General features: G+C 51.5%; 5 protein-coding genes across 5 annotated transcripts; 2 read left to right on the top strand and 3 right to left on the bottom strand.

Annotated features, from left to right (window-relative positions):
* Positions 1-511: 511 nt before the first annotated feature.
* Positions 512-2947, bottom strand: QC763_0074330 (uncharacterized protein; the record flags this gene model as incomplete). Its single annotated transcript, XM_062906025.1, has 1 exon — positions 512-2947. The coding sequence occupies one exon, from the start codon at positions 2945-2947 to the stop codon at positions 512-514; it is 2436 nt and encodes an 811-aa protein (XP_062764752.1).
* Positions 2948-3708: 761 nt separating this feature from the next.
* On the top strand, positions 3709-5525 carry QC763_0074320 (uncharacterized protein). Its single transcript, XM_062906024.1, has 2 exons — positions 3709-4588; positions 4643-5525. Exons 1-2 carry the CDS (start codon positions 3822-3824, stop codon positions 5514-5516), a joined length of 1641 nt encoding a protein of 546 aa, XP_062764751.1. The 5' UTR covers positions 3709-3821; the 3' UTR covers positions 5517-5525.
* Positions 5526-9822: 4297 nt separating this feature from the next.
* Positions 9823-11966, bottom strand: QC763_506330 (uncharacterized protein). The gene is made up of 4 exons (XM_062913223.1): positions 11854-11966; positions 11438-11790; positions 11182-11368; positions 9823-11107 (listed from the first exon to the last, which is right to left on the bottom strand). Exons 2-4 carry the CDS (start codon positions 11609-11611, stop codon positions 10404-10406), a joined length of 1065 nt encoding a protein of 354 aa, XP_062764750.1. The 5' UTR covers positions 11612-11790; positions 11854-11966; the 3' UTR covers positions 9823-10403.
* Positions 11967-13578: 1612 nt separating this feature from the next.
* On the top strand, positions 13579-15442 carry QC763_0074300 (uncharacterized protein; the record flags this gene model as incomplete). The annotated part of the gene is given in 4 exon segments (XM_062906023.1): positions 13579-14121; positions 14175-14478; positions 14483-14588; positions 14723-15442. Coding segments are annotated over 4 exon segments (1437 nt in total). The 5' UTR covers positions 13579-13814.
* A 571-nt stretch (positions 15443-16013) lies between these two features.
* QC763_506337 (uncharacterized protein) lies at positions 16014-17033 on the bottom strand (the record flags this gene model as incomplete). Its single annotated transcript, XM_062913224.1, has 2 exons — positions 16014-16202; positions 16305-17033. 2 exons carry the CDS (start codon positions 17031-17033, stop codon positions 16014-16016), a joined length of 918 nt encoding a protein of 305 aa, XP_062764748.1.
* Between the last annotated feature and the right edge of the window lie 535 nt (positions 17034-17568).

Below are 17568 nucleotides of genomic sequence, written 5' to 3'. Positions count from 1 at the left end.
TGACCGCGATTGCTCCCTTGCTGACGCTCCAGTTCAACGCAACCGACGCCGGCTCCTTCCTATGCTTTCTCCAATCTTTCCGAGAACATCCTCAACGGGCTCAACGTCCTTCATGTCATCAACGCGAGCTGAACCGATAGAAACTCAAGGCCGGGTTGCCAACAGTGTACTTGCCATTCAGCCGCCCATTTGCAAAAGAAGACCGCTGAAAAACTGCCCCAACTTTTTGCATATGTCGATGTTTTTGGTGGATCTTACACTTGTCGGCGCTGTCGAGACCCTGGACGTGCCACTGGTCCCTCAGGTATGTATGACATGCCCATTTCCAGCAAGCAATTCCGAAACTCTCCCCAAGGATTTGATAACCTAGATAGCCCAAACTTGCCAATGGCTGTTGTGCTCAAAGTGGATCCAACCCGGTGTTGAGGTGGCTGTTTACGGTACGGTCTGGTCATTCTTGGCATGGCCTGTGGCGCAGCAAGGGTTCCTTGGCAGGGCTGGGGTTCCAACCTTAAATCAACACCACCTCTTCCCACTGGACCGCCCCTGTTCTAGCCTTGCCAAGGAGTTCGCCGTTCATAACGCCATGGACATATGTCTCGCCGCCAAATCTTCTTCCTTCTGCCTTCGATGTTCGTGTTTCACCGCCTGCCATCTCAATGTTGACTTCCACCTCACTCCCGCTCTTCTTCAACACGTATGGTACGGCCCCACCCTCCAAAATCCACACCTCATCGCCTTCCAGAGCAGTATCTAAACAGATCCCCAACCAACCATTCTCCGTGGTGAACAAACACCTGTCCGTCATAACCCTCCTGATCTGATCACTGAATTCCAGTGGCTGCTCAAGCAACCTAGGCCATTGCCCCTCTCCTCTATCCGCCGCGATAATCATACTTGCCATCTCTTCAATCTCCTTCATGCAAGGCATGAACTTGCTCGACATTCCTACATTCGTCATCGTTTCCATCATTTTAGCCCTCCTTTTCTGCAGCTCCACGTCATCCCTCGCCGTATGTGCCGGATGCAACCTGTCCACCGGGTGAATCCCAGACCACGCCTGCGACAGACTCATCAACAACCAGCTCCTGAACGAAGGGAACAATTGGCTAGTCTTCTCCATCGAGCCCCGAGAAGAAGAAAACCCCATCCCAGCACAGGTCATTGTATGTATCAAGGCCTCCACCCTACACTGTCCCCTCGTCGCTCCCGTCTCTTCTTCCTGGACCAAGTCGTGTGCGTAGTGTACGGGCAGGTTGGCCAACACTTCAATCGCCAGCTCGGCGAGCTTCATATCGTACACATGAGTACAGGGGTACTTTTGCTTGATGGTATCTAGCTTGCTGCCGCGCAAGGCAAACTGTCCTTTGATCGGGTCGATATGTCGAAACGATGGGATTGGGGCGGTAGCACGGGCTTGGAAACAATCGTTTACTGAGAGCTCCTTCAGTGGAGCGGAAGTGGCGATCCCGGCTCCGAAGTAGGTGTCGAAAGGACCCAGCGGCCAGGGAAAGTCGTCGATCGACAGGTCGGGAACCCACGTTGGCAGTGATGAGAAAGCACGGGAGGCGTTGTGCTCGAGAAAGGCAAAGATCGAGAGCTCTGGCCAGTTCTTGAGGATGGCGGCGGCGGTGAAGGTGAAGAGCTGCTCGGGTGTGTGGGTAGTGTCGATGGGGATCGGCAAGGGGGTGTTGGGGGGTAAGAGTTGCTGAAGGATACCGACGGTAGCGTAAACTCTATCCTCGGGCTTGAAACAACCGCGGCGGCGGACGGCTGAGATAATGGCGAACCATTGGCGGACCCAACCAGTACTTTGCCAAATCTTGCTGTTTTGTTGTTGCTGAACCTCAAAGAGGTCGCCAATACCGAAACCACGGATGGATGGAGTCCACTCAAGGGGAAGATTCACTCGGCACTGGGTGCCGATAGCATCAACCCAATGTATTGTCCCCAATAAAGTCGTAAAGCCAACCATGTCGCCCCAGCTTAGCTCTCCACTTCCACAATATGTCTGTAGGCAGTCTGCGAGGACAATCTCTTGGCAGATCCAGACCCTGTGAAAATAACGCCTTGTGCGGTAGAATGCCCAATATTCCGTCCATGCATCAAGCCAGTTCGTAACTCCCAGCTCAACCGGAGGAACCAATCCAAAAACATCCGCCCAGAGTTCGGTATCAAAGCAACTGGAGGCCCTGAGAGACAGAATTCCCTTTTCCCCAGCGCGGTGCAAAACATGCCGCATTCTTGGGTAGACCGTGTCATGCCACCATCTGAACACGCTGAATCTTGCCTCATCGGCCCCAAGCCATGCCAATACCCTGCCAGCGGAAGAGTAGATCTCTCCCATGATGGGAATCTGGGCGGCGATTTCCTCGTCATTGTTCTGATCAATGCACACGGCATCAATCCAGAAATTGGTGCTTTCCTCCAAGCTGATAGTGGGTCCCCAACAAGCATGACTTTGGGCGTGCCTCCTCGGCCATGTCTCGGTCATATACGTCCGGAAGAAGTTCGACAGGTTGCCCGTAACAGTGATGGTAGTGACTGGGGTGGTGTACAAGTCGACCATAGATCCTCGGGGATCCAGTGAGGCGTCATCGCTGCGCTTGAAGGTCTCAAGGGCTTCTGGCGGAACAAGAACTAGCTCAATGTCGCACGGATTCTTTGACAAACGCGCTTTGTCGGGGCCGATGATCGCTGAGTGATGCGTCTCTTCAAATGTCTCGATGGCTGAGCCCCAGGTGTATGAGAGTGCAGTGAAGCGCTTCGATAAGGTGGAGAGGTCATGCTCTACTATACTGATGAAAACGCGCGAGAGGATAGGGTCGTAGCCTAGCAGTTGGATGATTCGGATGTGCCGCGGGGAGGAAAGGCGCTGATATTGGTACGGAGGATATCGATGTGGCGTGTTGATTGCTGGAAGCGATTGTGAACGGGGTCGCGACATGGCTTGTTGGTGTGGTGCAGAAAGACTGCTGGTGACAACTTTTGGGCAGAGGAGCTATTGCGCGATTGAAAGAGAAAACATCAAATGCCATCGTCAATCAGGCAGCGGGCAGTGTGGAGGCCTCTGGGCAGTGTGGAAGGATTGGGTTAGGGTTGACTATTGCAAGGGTGCGGCAGAGGAAGGGCGAGAGCCCGGCGGAAGATACTCCCAAGTTCCACACCAGTAGATATCAAACTGCCCAAAGGTAGATATTATGGTGCAATGGCTCTCCTAATTGAGTTGCGCCGTAAGTTGCAGGCCAATTCCTGTACTTCACGAGGTCGCCCCAGTGCGAGACCGTTCCCCCACCCCCCCCCCTTTTTTTTTTGCTGACTTTTTCTAGTCACAGCCATCCACCATGGGTAACCATACTTATCGTCGTTGAGCTCTTACGATTGATTAGTTGTCTGAACGTTTTTATCCTCTTTCTGAGATATTGCTAAATGATAGCTTTTAGTTAAGGCATCTTTAGCTACTTAGCTGCCTGCCCATGCCTGGCACAGGACAAAGGCTTTATTGTAAACCAGACCGAGTAGACATGTCACTCTGACTGACAGCTTCAGGGAAAAAAGTACTTCACCATCTGGTCAAACTCGAGTTCTTGAGCTCGATGTTCTTGGAATGTCACAGTGTCAAAATACCAGAGATGCACTGTACAAGATGTTGGAGCAGTGTTGTATTGGCCCAACCAACAGAACCGTTCTGACGCGTCTGCTGCAATTCAAGACACGACTGCGTCGATCACCCGCACAATGCTTCTTCGCTACACTGTTCTCTTGTGATCTCAACCATCTATCCTACTATTTTTAAGCGGTTGAACAACAAACCGGCTGCCATGCTGCTCACGGTTGTCTACACCAGCTTCGTTGACCTCGCTCAGGAAGCCAAAGCGCTGGGTTTCGTCCTCTCCGAGTTTCTCTCGAACCACACAACCTTGGCCGCCACCCTCAGCAGTCTGGCAGCTACCTACCTCTTCTTGTTCGCAGTTCTCCATCTGACACAGAATGAGAAAGAACCGCCACTGGTCGCAACAGCGGTGCCGTTCCTCAGTCCCGTGATTGGGATGGTGAAATTGAGCATGGATTTCTACACCCATATGAGAAACAAGCACCATGACCTTCCCATCTACACCTTGCGTCTCCCAGGTACTCGCCTTTACATCGTCAACTCTCTCAACCTTATTCTCAGTGTCCAACGCCAATGGCGCACCTTTATCTTCCCTCCAGTATCGGCTCGCGCTTCAGAAGTCGCTATGGGTGTAAGCAAAGATGCTCTGGCAATCATCCGCGAGGATATGATCGCCGACACGGGGTTCTTTCACACCTTCATTAAAGCCACCCACCCATTTCTGTCGAGCGGCCCCGCGCTTGATCGGCTCAGTGGTGATGCCATGACGGTTCTTACCGCATCGCTGGACAATATCGTAGACCGAGGTTCCAAAAGGGCCAGGATGTTTGAGTGGATTCGCCATGAGTTCCTCATGGCCACGACGGATAGTGTTTATGGTCCACATAACCCGCTGCGCGACCCAGCAAACGAAGAAGCCTGGCATAACTACCACCCAACAATCATGTTTCTCATGTTGGACCTGCTGCCTCACTGGTACGTCCTTTTATCCCTCCCGCATACACAAGAGCCATGCTGACACGTTGACAGGGCCTTCCATAGCGCAATCAAATCTCGCAACCAACTCGCCAAAGCTTTCCAAAACTATCACATCAACCGCCAATACACCGAAGGCTCAGATTACATCCGGCGGTGGACCGAGCACTTTGTCAGCTGGGACATCTCCGCTAGCGACATCGGTTGCTTCCACAACGCCGCAATGTTTGCCCTCGTCGCCAATACAATTCCCACCGCGTTTTGGATGATCTACCACGTCTTTTCGGATCCCACCGTAACCGAAGACTGTAGGAAAGAAGTCCTCAAAGCGGTTTCGATCAATGAAGAGAACGGCGAGGAGATGTGCACCGTCCGGGCAAGAACCATCAAGGAGCACTGCCCTACGCTACTGTCAACTTTCCAAGAGGTCTTTCGCTTTCACGGCATGGCGAATTCGGTTCGAATCGCCAGTGAAGATCACATGCTAGATGGGAAGTACCTCATCAAAAAGGGCAGCATGGTCATGATGCCTGCCAGAGTGCAACATCACTCCAAAGAGGTCTGGGGCGAGGACGTCGAGGTTTTTAATGCTCGACGGTTCATTCGGAACCCGGGGGAACCGAGGCTGCATCCGGTTGCGTTCCGTGGGTTCGGTGGCGGGACGACGTTATGTCCGGGGAGACATTTTGCCACGACGAAGATTTTGTTGTTTACAGCGATGGTGTTGCTGAGGTTTGATGTGCTTCCATGCGGTGGTGAGGGCGAGTGGATTATGCCGGCAACGAAGAATTCTTCGCAGGCGGAGGCAATGGAGCAGCCGGACTGTGACATCGATATTGAGCTGAGGCCAAGGCCAGGTGCAGAGAGGAATTGGAGGGTTTCATTTGAGGGGGCAGGAGAAGCGGCCTTTGTGGCTGAGGATTTGTAAAGAGAAAGAAGTAGATTTGTTGAATATTACATGAGAGATTGAGTGTTTGTGTTTCACCCAGGTACATAATACAAAAGTAGTTTGCTGTGTGTGGAAGGTCATATTGTCGCCCACATCATCTTCCACCTCCACCATGGCCAGAACTTAAAATGAGTCAACAGTATTATGATGCAGGGCTGTTAGTGTACCTATTCTATCGGCATCTTCTAACATCCCCAGAACTTCTAGGATTCTACCCACTACCTTTAGCACCATCCTGTTCAGCGTCAGTATTGCCAACCCTTCATGTGCTTGGTTTGCTAGGTAGTTTGTGTCTTATGATTACCCGCCTAGCTCTCTTTCTTACTTTCTTGAGGCTTCTGACTATGACCTGAGCCGCTGCCCTTACCGTCGATATTCCAAGGTTTCTAGTGTTATGGTGTGATGTGAACTGACAAAGTGCTACACAGGACTAAAACCACTATCGCCTTGCAGGCCCAGAATACAAACACCAGAGAGTAACCAGAATGGTAGCCCCACATATCCTCAGGCACAGTATATACTGTGACATCTAGTTTGGCCCCCAACCCGAAAATTTAAAGATTGTTCATCCAAGTCTGTATATAGCACCGCTTGTAGGGGAGGCTTAACCGATTGCCAATTATCATCCCAACTTCTCTACAGCAGCGAGAGCAGACGAGCAGCTGACAATCCCAGTACATCCTCCAGGCTTTCAAAACCTCTCCAGTCTCCTACCATCCTTAACGGTAGCTTCCCGTTAGAGTTTGTCGCTATGCGGGATAATTGGAGTGCTCATGATGTGTGCTATCTCGCATTTGGCAGTATGGGCAGAATCAAAAATGCCCACAAACTTAGATGAATTCAAGTTGACAGGGACATCGATGGGAAACGCAACTGTCACCAGCGCCCCATGCTCTGCGCGGCCTGGTTGGTACTTCTTGAATGTGCACGCGTATGAAACACCTGCCTGGGAGTCCTGGGGGACAGAGACATCACACAACATATTGAGCCGGAAGTCTTGTGTGGTCGACATGTGTTTTTCTGCCCGTTGGGCTTCCTGAGCTGCCTTCAGATTTAGCTGTGTGACGTCTCCATCCTGAACCTGTCGTGGAGATGTTCGAGCAACGTGCATTTCCCCTGGCCACCCAGGCAGCTTGTTGCTTTCCCAAGTGACGGGGCTGCTGACAATCGTTGTCGAGGAGTGGCCTTCGTGCGAGCGCCTGACAATACGGGCTGGGCGGGACGCTCAGTACCATCGCGAGCGAAACTGGATATATGCTGACGTTTCAAGTAGGTAGCATGAGACTCATCCAATCAACATCTATCCAACTGTAATCATTACTCTGTGCATCTGTATACGCTGAAGTGCCAATCTGGCAGTTGCTTTTGTTTCATAAAGTAGGTAGTTGGGACTGCAGGCCCAGTTGTAGTTGCCCGCTGCGGCTTGGATATGACATGCATGCCAAGAATGCCCACCCGCTACAGGAGAAGGGAACGGCTTGACAGCGTAACAGCCCTACTATGCAATCCCAACGACATCCAGGTCAGGTTGTAATAGAACTCAGGGAGGAGATCATCATTTATCCTCCATATTCTGCTCGGGACGTCAGCGTGATTAAAATTGGAGCATATTCAGCAAGTGCGAAACTACCCCGTCATCTCAAACTCGAAGCTTTAAAGGCATTGTCCGACCACATGATTCACATTGGGAGCATGGTTAGGGTTGTGCAAATGTCGTGATTTTTGATTCTGCTGCACCTTTTAGGTAAAAATCTATCTAGCTGTTAACATTTATCTAGATGTATTCAATATCGTGTTGATCAGATGAACATAAGATTATAGAAAGTATATCAAGGAGTAGGGAATATGATGTTGTCCAATATCTGAGGCGGTTGATGGAATTATTCAGGACCCGGTTCGACATAGAATGCAGTCGCTAGAAGCTGTCAGGAGAACGGGGTTCCACAAGCATTAATGGCATTGGTCCAACAATTTTCATTGCCGTTGCTTTCGTCTTTGAAGCAGTCAAGTTGCAGAGGTTCTTGAATCTGGTCTGAGCAACAACAATAATCGCGCGTGAACAGCCTTCATCAAAATGGCAGCCGACAGCTCCTCCGCGCTTTTGCGCGATGTTCCAAGACGGATCCAAGACCTAGTTGATCGCGGTAAGTAAGATGGAATGGGTAAAGAGCGATATTTCAAAAGGCAAAAAGTTCAAGGTGCCAGTCGACGAGAAGTTGGAAACTGTCTAAGCTTTTCAAAACAAAGGAGACAATGCATCTTTTGCTGAGACCATATCAACGATTACAGACTCGAATATTCCCACCAGAGGGCCCCCGGGCACCACAACTTGCCACCCAAGCCCGTCGGGCCATTTCGTCCATAAGAGCCGGAGAAGAAATAGTCCCCGACGAACGTGACCCTATCGCCCAGCCCATACTGCCAGATGTCAGCCAGTGGAAACACCCCGGCAACAACTGCTGCCAGCACCCCTGGCAGTGGTGGAAGCAAGTGTGGCTCTTCAAAAGGCATGGCCATGGTACTGGAGGGGGTGGATATATCACAGACCTCAAGCAAAGACGCTTGATAGCCGGTCGGGAAGCACAGGGGGCAGCCATACAGTATGCTCTGTGATGCATCGCTATGCAACGATTGCTATGCCAATGCGGTCGGCTCCCATGCCTATGCATACAAACACAGACCCGGCGCCCAGTAGAACGGGGAATGGGTCTCAGTTGCCTAGCCAGTGGATGTAACAGTCAATCTGGATTCCTCCGAGTGTGCAGCGATCATTGACACTGTGCATGCCGCAAAAGACGAAATAGTACGCATTATGACTTCGACAGGCATCAAGGACAGGGATAAACCCTAGGAAGAAGCTACCATCGGCATCTATTCGGACTCGAAGAATTGTGTAAACGACTTGACATCAATGCAAGAAAAAGTTGCGGAGGATCCAGCATACATCAGAATTCCCGAGCATCGCCAGGAAAACGACCCTATGTCAATGACATTGTCAACAAGTCTTGCCCTTCGTGTTATGAGGGTTGAGCGTGAGTTTAGGTGGACTGCAAGTGTATATGGCGTCAAGAGGATCAATGCACGTACCTGGGTGTGAGAAAAGTGTAAGCAGGGTGAGAATAGCTTCTGGTGATGGGTTAATAGTGTGGGAATAGCTATAGAGGTAAGAATCGGCTAAAGTAAAAAGTAAATTTATCCACTAAATAAAGGAAATATTAGTGAAAAGGAGGGTAGAAATCTAACCAATATATACTTCTAAATTCTCAAAAGTATCAAGATATCTATAACGTATATTATCAGCGAGTCGTGCATATCAGTGAGTCGTGCACTCCGTAGCGCAAGGCGTCCTCTTTGCACTTTACATCGAATTTTTCTACAATCTGATATGCTTCCTACTCAAAAGGAAGCGAGGGTAATCTTAGTCCTTGAAGCTCTCCAAAAGGACGAAAAATTAAGATTTAGAGCCGCAGCTAAGCTCTATAATATACCAGCATCAACCCTTCGCAACGGTCACAATCGCTGATGAAGAGCTAGCGCACGGAGCGCGGACACCCCTAGCCAGTCATTACTGCCCAATTGGAAGTGGAGCGACGAACTCACGGTGAGCGTAGTAAACCACAGGAAGAAAAAGTGATCCAGATCACCTTTGGGGAACGTGATCCAGGTGATCCACAGGTCTATCTATACTGAGGAACTTGATCCAGGTGATCCACAGGTCTATCTATACTGAGGAACTTGATAGCCGGTAGATAGTTCCGCAGTATGCAATACAAGTCACATTCGTTGGTATCACACTATTGTGATTGAAACAAGCCATTGTTGTGCACTATTTACCTGCACCGGACTAATTGTTTAGAAGCACCTTCAACTGAGTATCCCTTTCTGGATAGGGGTTCGTCACACCGTTGGCTTAACTGTGACACACACCTTCCTCTATAATAGCTATATAAAACATGTTTCATTAGAGTTAGAACACATCACTCACAGCTTCAACCCAAACAGTAATGTTTCAATACCATTGGAGGTTTTATGTTTGACAGATGTTTGCTTAGCAGCCATGCTCGTGTCAACCAGGTGTATCAGTAGCCTCGACTTATATAGTTTTGTTCAAAGCCATAAAACTTCCCCTTCATCTCAAAACAGTGCCGGCTTACTAACAGTACCTCATAGCACTAAATATCAGCAGCGTCGAGCTCAGTTTGTTCATGCACCCAAAGACTCTCATGATATTCGAGCAAGCCGGGAAGAATACTAGAAGCACGTAGACGGGTTGTGATGTTAAAGGGGAGAACCTGGGCAACGTGCTTACAAACCTGTGAAACGCGCTTTCACACCAAAATACAGCTGTCTTGCAATGTTTACATGCGAATAGTTAAGGGAATAATGAACATATAAGTTGTCCACAACATGTATCTCCCCGAAAACAAAGAGCATGGTCAGAGATAAAAGTTGGCAAATAGAACTTAAAAGGCACGCTAAGCAGTGGCGACACTACTGCCTCTTTTGATGCCATCAACACGATTGAGGAGTCCGCCCGAGGTCCCTGGAAGTCATAGGCGTGGAAGCCGCCTGACAGGCTGATACTCGATGTAGGGCAACAATTCTGATGTTTGTACTAATCGTCAGTAGTTTCCTTACGATTCAGCAATGATGTAGGGCTGATGCGCAATAAAAGCAATCGTTAGTCGTTATGTTTGTGTCTCCATGATATTATTATACATTTTTAACTGACCGAAAGGTTAAATAAATCCTGTATGCCGAGGTAAATATCCTTCCAGGACCCAAACCCAAAAGACAAAGACAAAAGAAATTGGTATCACCGCGCCGTTCCCATCCTTGTAGCTCACAATCCCAAGACACTATTGTTTAATACCGATCCTGCAAGATTTTATCCACGCTGTCTTGATCCGAGTTTTGTTCCCTCCCCCCGACTACCTGGGCGGTGTTGCTGGGGATGGGTCCCAAGTTAATACTCCGGGCACTGAACTCCTGCTCAACCCTGATATTGCTCTTGATCTCTGTGCCGCTCTTGTCCCGTGAATGGTAGTGGTATCCCGTCCGCTTTGGCGGGCCACCGCTGCTACCATATCTCGCCTCTCGAAGTGCCTGGGGGTGGAACAGGGGCTTCAGAGCGGGCGCGGAGGCGCAGATGATGCCAATGTTGACCTCGAGAACGGACCAGAGGTTGACGAGAATGGACTCTCGGAAAGGATCGACGGCAGTGGTGTAGACAATGATGGTGTGCAATCGGATGATGGCAATGACAGTGGCGAAGGCGCCAATGCAAAACACGCCAACAAGAGCGTACACCTCCTTGCGTGGGCGGTTGATGCCAATCAAGGTCTTGATGGGGAGGCCAAAAATGAGGATATCGGTCAGGATGTTGAAGCCGGACGTAAAGTAAAAGAATGCGGTGGTGTTGATGCACCTGCCTGGGGCCACACCGGTGAGATCCCACATCTTCTCGAGAGGCTGGCACTGCGCAAGGGTGGTTGTAAGAGAGATGATGAAGAACACCGCGTGGAAGCCTATCAGGCCAAAGCATGCATATCGGAGTGTTTCTGTCACGGCTGTGGATAGGCAGAACTGTCAGCAAGAGTGAAATGAATGTCGAGGGCGAGATGGGAAGAGCCAGTCGACGAACCAAAACGAAGGTACATGCACAGAATGGAGAACTTGATGCAGTTGACGCATGCGTAGTAGGTACACTGGATGGCCAACGTCACCTTGATCAAGATGAGCATGTTGTCAACTGTCAAGGTGGTTATTGCGTGGCCGACTCCGTTGTACTTCATGATGATGATTTCGACGAGATATCCGCAGGAGAAGAGCTGGTGGTGAGACAGGCAGTTAGCTTCATGAATGATGGACGTATCGAACGGAGAAGCCCATCAACCTACCAAGGCCCCCAACATGGTCCAGTCATCGGCGCCGAATTTCCTCATCAAGACGGCCCGCACAAAGGTGCGGGTGCCGACGACGAGGATGGACAGCGACGTGAAAACCACGGTGATGATGACCAGCTCATCCTGTCGTCGTTGATCGATTCGATATGCCTCTTCGTCTTGGTCCATGGCGCTGTTTCGTTGTTGCTTGTTGCTTCTTCAAGAAACACAAGCTGAAGAGAGAATCCACCGGCCCGCATGGTCGGCATCATGGCCCCCTTTGAAGCTCTTGCCCGGGACGCCATGGTTGGCCTCGAACGGCTTGGACGGGGCTGGGTGGACCCGTGAAGCAGGTGGTAACCACCGTGCTGGGGAGGGAAGCGGGTAATGTCAGCAGATTTCCTCGCTTATCTGATCGGAGCTTGACACACAGGCGCTCCATAGCTGCGAGTAGCTAACCCCTTTCAGGGCATTGATGCGGGGTTGCATCCGGCGAGACGGGCCCCTAACAGGACACCTCGAAAGGAAAGGGCAGATGCTGTTAGCGCTTTGACACGTCCGAGCAACACCACAACAATCAACCTCGTTCGTCGCTTCGACCACCAACGACAGCGAGGGCAGCAACAGCGCAAGCCACCGCGCAGCAAAAAGACATAACCGAGCATCGCTTCCATCGATGTGCTTTTCGCCTCCTCGCCTGAAATCCGGGTCGCTTCGACCAAACTTTTATTGTCGCCGGCTAAAAAGAGGTCAGACAATTTCCTCCCGCCTCCCTTTTCCATTTTCTGCACCAGCCAGCGCCAGGTGTTTCTCCTGTGCTTCATGCTTCATCATCCAAAGTTGCCGAGCTGATGGTTCTCATTTCTGCAGAACCCACCGAAAGGGACGCCCGTGCTGCTGCAGCCCTAGAACAACTGGCACGGCATTGGTTCCATGGCGGTGTGGCATGACACTTGACTACCGGCTTGCTGTGAAAAGATCACCTCGATCCTCGAGCACATCGCCCATCAATAACCAATGGCCGTGCGTCAGCAAGAAAATTCCGGGTGCGGCGGCTTTTGAGATGTCAGTGGTTCGGGGCAAGGTCCACAGCTCCCCCACTATCGTCGACGGCGTCCTTGTCCAGCTCCAGCAGCGAGGATGAAGCCTGCCCTAGGTAGCGATCCCTTCTTGATGGGTTCGTCCTGCTCGAGCTTTGGTTCAGTCAGCTGCATAATAACACAAAATTGTCCTCGACTGATATTTTGATTGGTGTCAAGCTCGTGTTCTAAAAGCGCATATCAGAAGTTCCTGCGGGCGGGATTTGCCGTGTGCTCGGACTGGACTGCTGAAAATTCGTGATATTCCACACCGAGGTCGGCCGAGATGCAGTAGCGTCCCCCGTTGGTCGACCACCGGTATGAGCGTACAGATACCAGAAGCTGGTTGCTCATCTCTCGACAGTGGCAGAGTAGTTATCAAGCCCCGACTCCCTGGTCTGGCCGGCTATGTTCTCCGCTTTTTTCGTGTTTGGCGATTTTGTGGAACCCGAACCCGACTCCGCACCCCCAGACTCCTGATCCCCAGACTCCTGATGCTGTGGTGCCTGGGTACCGCTGCAGGTTGAAGAAAAGAAAAGGGGGGAAAACAGAAACAAGTTGAATTGCCTGCCGCAATTGATCCTGTCAGCCACATCTGTGTGTTTGCAGATGGGGAGGGGAATCTGCAGCGGGTAAAGAAATGCTTTTTTCCCGATGACGCTTTGACGGTGGTCCGTGCTGCGGCACACTTCCCAACATCATCGTGGCCAGCTCAACACACCCAGTTACAGGACCTCCGATGTTCCTGGCCCTAAGCTGGCTGGAACGTCGAGAACAATATCTCATACCCGTTATGGGATGGTATCTGGGTTAGGGTTATTTGGTCAATTGACGTGGGAGGCTTGCGGTTGACGTAGGAATTCAGACAAATCTTGTGGATATTCCATACGTTTTGCAGGGGAAGCCCGGAGGGGTTGGGCGATATAAGAAGACGTCGTGGGCAGTGTATTTCATATTCCTTTTCTTTCCTTCACCCAGCCATAGGCCCTTAACAATACCAACTATCAGTGTAGTTTAAGGATCAACATTTGGCTTGAGTGTTGCACAGAGATTGGCCCGGCCAATGATAGAGGCATACCAGCATCACATCGCTTTGGACCTTGATTCTGGTTGGCTGTGTGTGGTCATTGGTAGTTGGGATCTGACTGCTAACTCACGTGCGAATCCGTCCTCAGCTTTCAACGACACCAGCCGAATCATCGCACAAGCACGTTATTGGGTAAGAAGGCAAGGGAGTAACTCGTGGCTTGTATCTTACTTTGAGTGAAAGGTTCCAACCTCGTATCTATTCCAATATTAATCAAACCGACGTGATGGACTGCGATGACAACGGCATAAGGGGTGGTTCATCCACACGGCTCCCACCTCCAAGCTCTCCCGCCGAGAATGACCTTGTCGAAGACATCGGCGACCTACACATCAACTCCTCCCCGAGCACATCCTATCGTTCCCTTAACGACCTTCCCGTGGAGATTCTCCGCGAAATTGTCGAAGAGCTCACTCCACACGAGCATCATTATGACTGGGACTGGGACTACTGCTCAGTCTGTCATGGAGGAGAAAAGTGTAAACTGGACGAGTCCGACATTCGCAACCTTCGCCTTGTCAACGGCCTCTTTTGTGAGCTAGCCTCGCCACTTCTGCTCCCCCATATTCACATTGACATCAGCCAGACCGCCCTCGACACGCTGGAGCAGCTACTGGTGATGCCCGGTCTCGCATCTGGCGTTCGCTCTATCAAAGCTGCAAATGGCATACCAACCAAGGCTCTGGCCGAGGCCCGGTTTATTTCACTAACACCCGCCTCCAACTTTTGAATAAGCAGGTAGAGCGATATGGAGTCGGCCGAAATCCCACTCCTAGCATTGGCTTCCTGGACTCACACGGTGAGTTTATTTCAGAGCCCGCCGAGTCGTGCGAGGCCGCTAGCACTTTTGACGAGATATGCAAGAGCTGGAGTTTGATGATGGAAATCTGGTAGGAGCCTGCGTTCGACACGTCTCAACAATGCGAAAGAGATGAGTGGAGCTCCATTCTCCAACAGCTATGAGCGGTTCAAGGCTCTCCATTTGGAACAGTCCCGCCTTGTCGAAGATTGAATCTTTGCCCAAAAGGTTGCGTCGGCAATCAAACGACTAGGAAAAGTTGAGTACCTCGTCTTTTAGAACACCAATCACAGCAAGAGGTGTCAGTTCATGGAAGAAAGTGACCTGGCTCCGAGTATCATCCGAATATCCTCCTGGACAAGGCCGCTCTCACCTCCTGGCTCGAAGCCGGGCTGAGCTGGAAAATAAGCGAAGCCCTTTTCTCCAACGGCAGCAACTTCGTTGCCAGACTCCTCACCGACCTCCCCGTTGCCATCCACCAAGCAGGCCATCACCTCAAAAGTCTAGTTGTGAATGCCTTTCCTCGCAAGGGTGACTACAGTATGATCCTCCCACCAACCAAAGACCGCGACTCCCTCCTCCACCAGCTCCGAATTTCATGCCAAGACCTCCAATCCGTCCACATTGATCATCACGCCCACCCCCCGCCGACCCGAACCGCCCCCATTGAGGGACAAGACAAAGAAATCATTGACGGTTACATTTCCGCTGTCATCTCCAGCCTTAAACTCAAAACCCTTAACATCTACCTTACCTGCTTCGGCCTTCATCTCGAGGGCGGCAGTCGACCCGGCGATGGCTTCCACCTCGGCCCTGCCCAATCAAAATGCCCGCCATTCCCCTACCTAATAGAGCTCCGTGTCTGTGGAGTTAAACTAGACCAGCAAGAATTTTTCACATTTGTCCAAGGCGTCGGCCACAGACTAAGAGGTCTCTACGTGGATGTCATCAACGTGGGCGCGATGGACTATCTTTTTGGCGTCGTGGAGGACAATCCATTCCTGGAGCCGGGCCCTGAATGGGGGCACAGAATGCACGTGTTCGGTGGGTGGTGATGGTGTCACCGTTGAGGAGGATGTCTCTCTCAACGCCTGGTGAAACGTTGTAACGAGTTGGAGAAGCGAGGGCATGGGCTCGTCAAAGACAGACGAGTGTTTTGCATGTGTCTTTTTTTTTCTCATAAAAAGAAAAAGCTGATCAAAATTGCCGCCAAGTACTACCAGCTAGAAACCCTATAACAGAATCTCAAGCAAGCAACATTTTGGTCCATCAAAACAGCCCTCGTGCTGTCTTAAAATTACATTGCCGACTGGGTATTTCTGGCTTCAGACAGCCCTCTCTCCTACAGGAGAATCACCGTCATCAATCAGCAAGCTACAAATGGATACATCAACCTCAATCGCCAACGTGAAACAGTTTATACAGTCAATCTCTTTTCTCATGTCTGTCCCAAGCCGTCATGGTTCGAGACAGAGTCTACATACTCTAGCTATATCTGCCGATCAAAACTTGAACTTGCCTATCATAATCATCGTCGTCCACAAATGTTCCCAGCACATTAAAAACGAGCGTCGGTTCCATCTCATATCAGTCATCATCACCATCGAGTCTAGCCAGTGGTTCTGCCTACGCTCTAAATGGGCGCGGGGGAGGGGGGGCTCGCTGCGGAGGTGGAGGGGGTCTTTGAGCTGGCGCACGGGGAGGGGGGGCTCTCTGAGGAGGTGGAGGAGGTGCCCTTTGAGCTGGGGCCCGAGGAGGGGGAGCTCTCTGAGGAGGCGGAGGAGCGGGTCTCCGAGCAGGTGAGGGAGGGGCTCTCTGAGGAGGTGGAGGAGGTGCTCTTTGAGCTGGGGCCCGAGGAGGGGGAGCTCTCTGAGGAGGCGGAAGAGCGGGTCTCCGAGCAGGTGAGGGAGGGGCTCTCTGAGGAGGTGGTGGAGGGGGTCTGAGCTGCGGGCTCCGCGGCTGAACACCAGCGGGGTTACCATCACGCTGGCTATCAACAGAAAAGAGAGAGTCGTCAGAGGAAACCGAATTGGCGTCGTCATCGGCGGAGAAGACGGAGTCATTGTCGCTGAAGTCCCGTGATTCGAGCTCTGCATCCCTTGCTGCGAGATTGGCTTCGGTGAGGGCGAGTGTCTCTCCTTCAACAAAGTCCGAGTCAACATCGTCAGAGGTTGAAACTTCGGCACGTCTGAACTGTCTTCCACCACCACGACCTCGAGTAGGTTGTGGGGGTGCACCGCCATTGAAGCCACCACCTGGGGTTGCTCCGAATTGACCGCCTCCGTTGGGAGGAGGGGGGACACCACCACGGCCGGCTCCGTTTGGAGGAGGGGGGGCACCACCCCGACCGCCACCGCCTCCTGTTTGAGGGGGGGGAGGTGCTCCGCCACGTGATGGTGGTGGTGGTGGTGCACGTTGGGGACTACGGGCCTCGATTATATCATCCAGAGAGCGAGCAGCCTTGCTACTACTGCCTCGGCGGGTGCGGCTACCGGGCTGCACTGCAGGGAGTGCAACTCTTCCCTCACCCAGGGCCACTCCTCTAGCGGAGACCCCATCGGTCGTAACATCCCTGGTGTTGAGGGCCTGAGGAGCAGCGTAGGCGCCCAGCGCTGCGGCAAGAACAATAACAGAAGTAATCCTCATGTTGGAATCAGGTAGGTCGAATTGCCAGAATTGACGCTTGTTGGTGTGTTGAGGTGCTAAAAAAGCTGGAGCTAAAAGGGTGTATCGTGTGAACAAGCAGTCAAAGCTGCAACGAAAACGAATGGCTGACCGGCAGTCAAGACAAAGGGCGGGAAGACTCGAAGGGTGTGTGGAGGAAAAAGGAGATGAGAGATGTGCGGGATGGGCTGAGGAGAAGGAGAGGGAGGATCGGAATGCGAGCTGGTGGTGTCTTTATAAAATTGCTGATGGCCGTGCGCATCGCCACTGCCGACCTTCTCGAGCATAGCGATGATCCTTCATCTCCCCTACAGACGATCAGTCTCTGGCCGAAGGTGGCAACCTCTATTGCTGCCAGTCAATATGCGACCTCCTGCTCCACGTGAAATTTCACCCTAGATGTAACTACCGGAACAGAGGCGAGCCGGGCAACGGGGTCGAAACGCTGTGAGTCAAGTTTGTTAGTTTCGAAAGCTTTGAGTCCGGTTTGAAATTTCTTCTGTAGCAGGGAAGTGCC

The sequence above is a fragment of the Podospora pseudopauciseta genome (assembly GCF_035222475.1).
Source record: "Podospora pseudopauciseta strain CBS 411.78 chromosome 5 map unlocalized CBS411.78m_5, whole genome shotgun sequence".
In the NCBI taxonomy this organism is placed as follows: Eukaryota; Fungi; Ascomycota; class Sordariomycetes; order Sordariales; family Podosporaceae; genus Podospora; species Podospora pseudopauciseta.
This window is presented reverse-complemented; position numbering and strand designations above follow the sequence as displayed.

Bases quoted from the DNA above. Each gene is read 5' to 3' on its own strand.
- QC763_0074320 (XM_062906024.1), top strand. From the start codon at position 3,822: ATGCTGCTCACGGTTGTCTACACCAGCTTCGTTGACCTCGCTCAGGAA. The intron at 4,589-4,642 runs GTACGTCCTTTT...ACACGTTGACAG, and splicing joins TTGGACCTGCTGCCTCACTG to GGCCTTCCATAGCGCAATCA.
- QC763_506330 (XM_062913223.1), bottom strand. From the start codon at position 11,611: ATGGACCAAGACGAAGAGGCATATCGAATCGATCAACGACGACAGGAT. The intron at 11,369-11,437 runs GTAGGTTGATGG...TCTCACCACCAG, and splicing joins GGACCATGTTGGGGGCCTTG to CTCTTCTCCTGCGGATATCT. The intron at 11,108-11,181 runs GTTCGTCGACTG...GCCTATCCACAG, and splicing joins GTGCATGTACCTTCGTTTTG to CCGTGACAGAAACACTCCGA.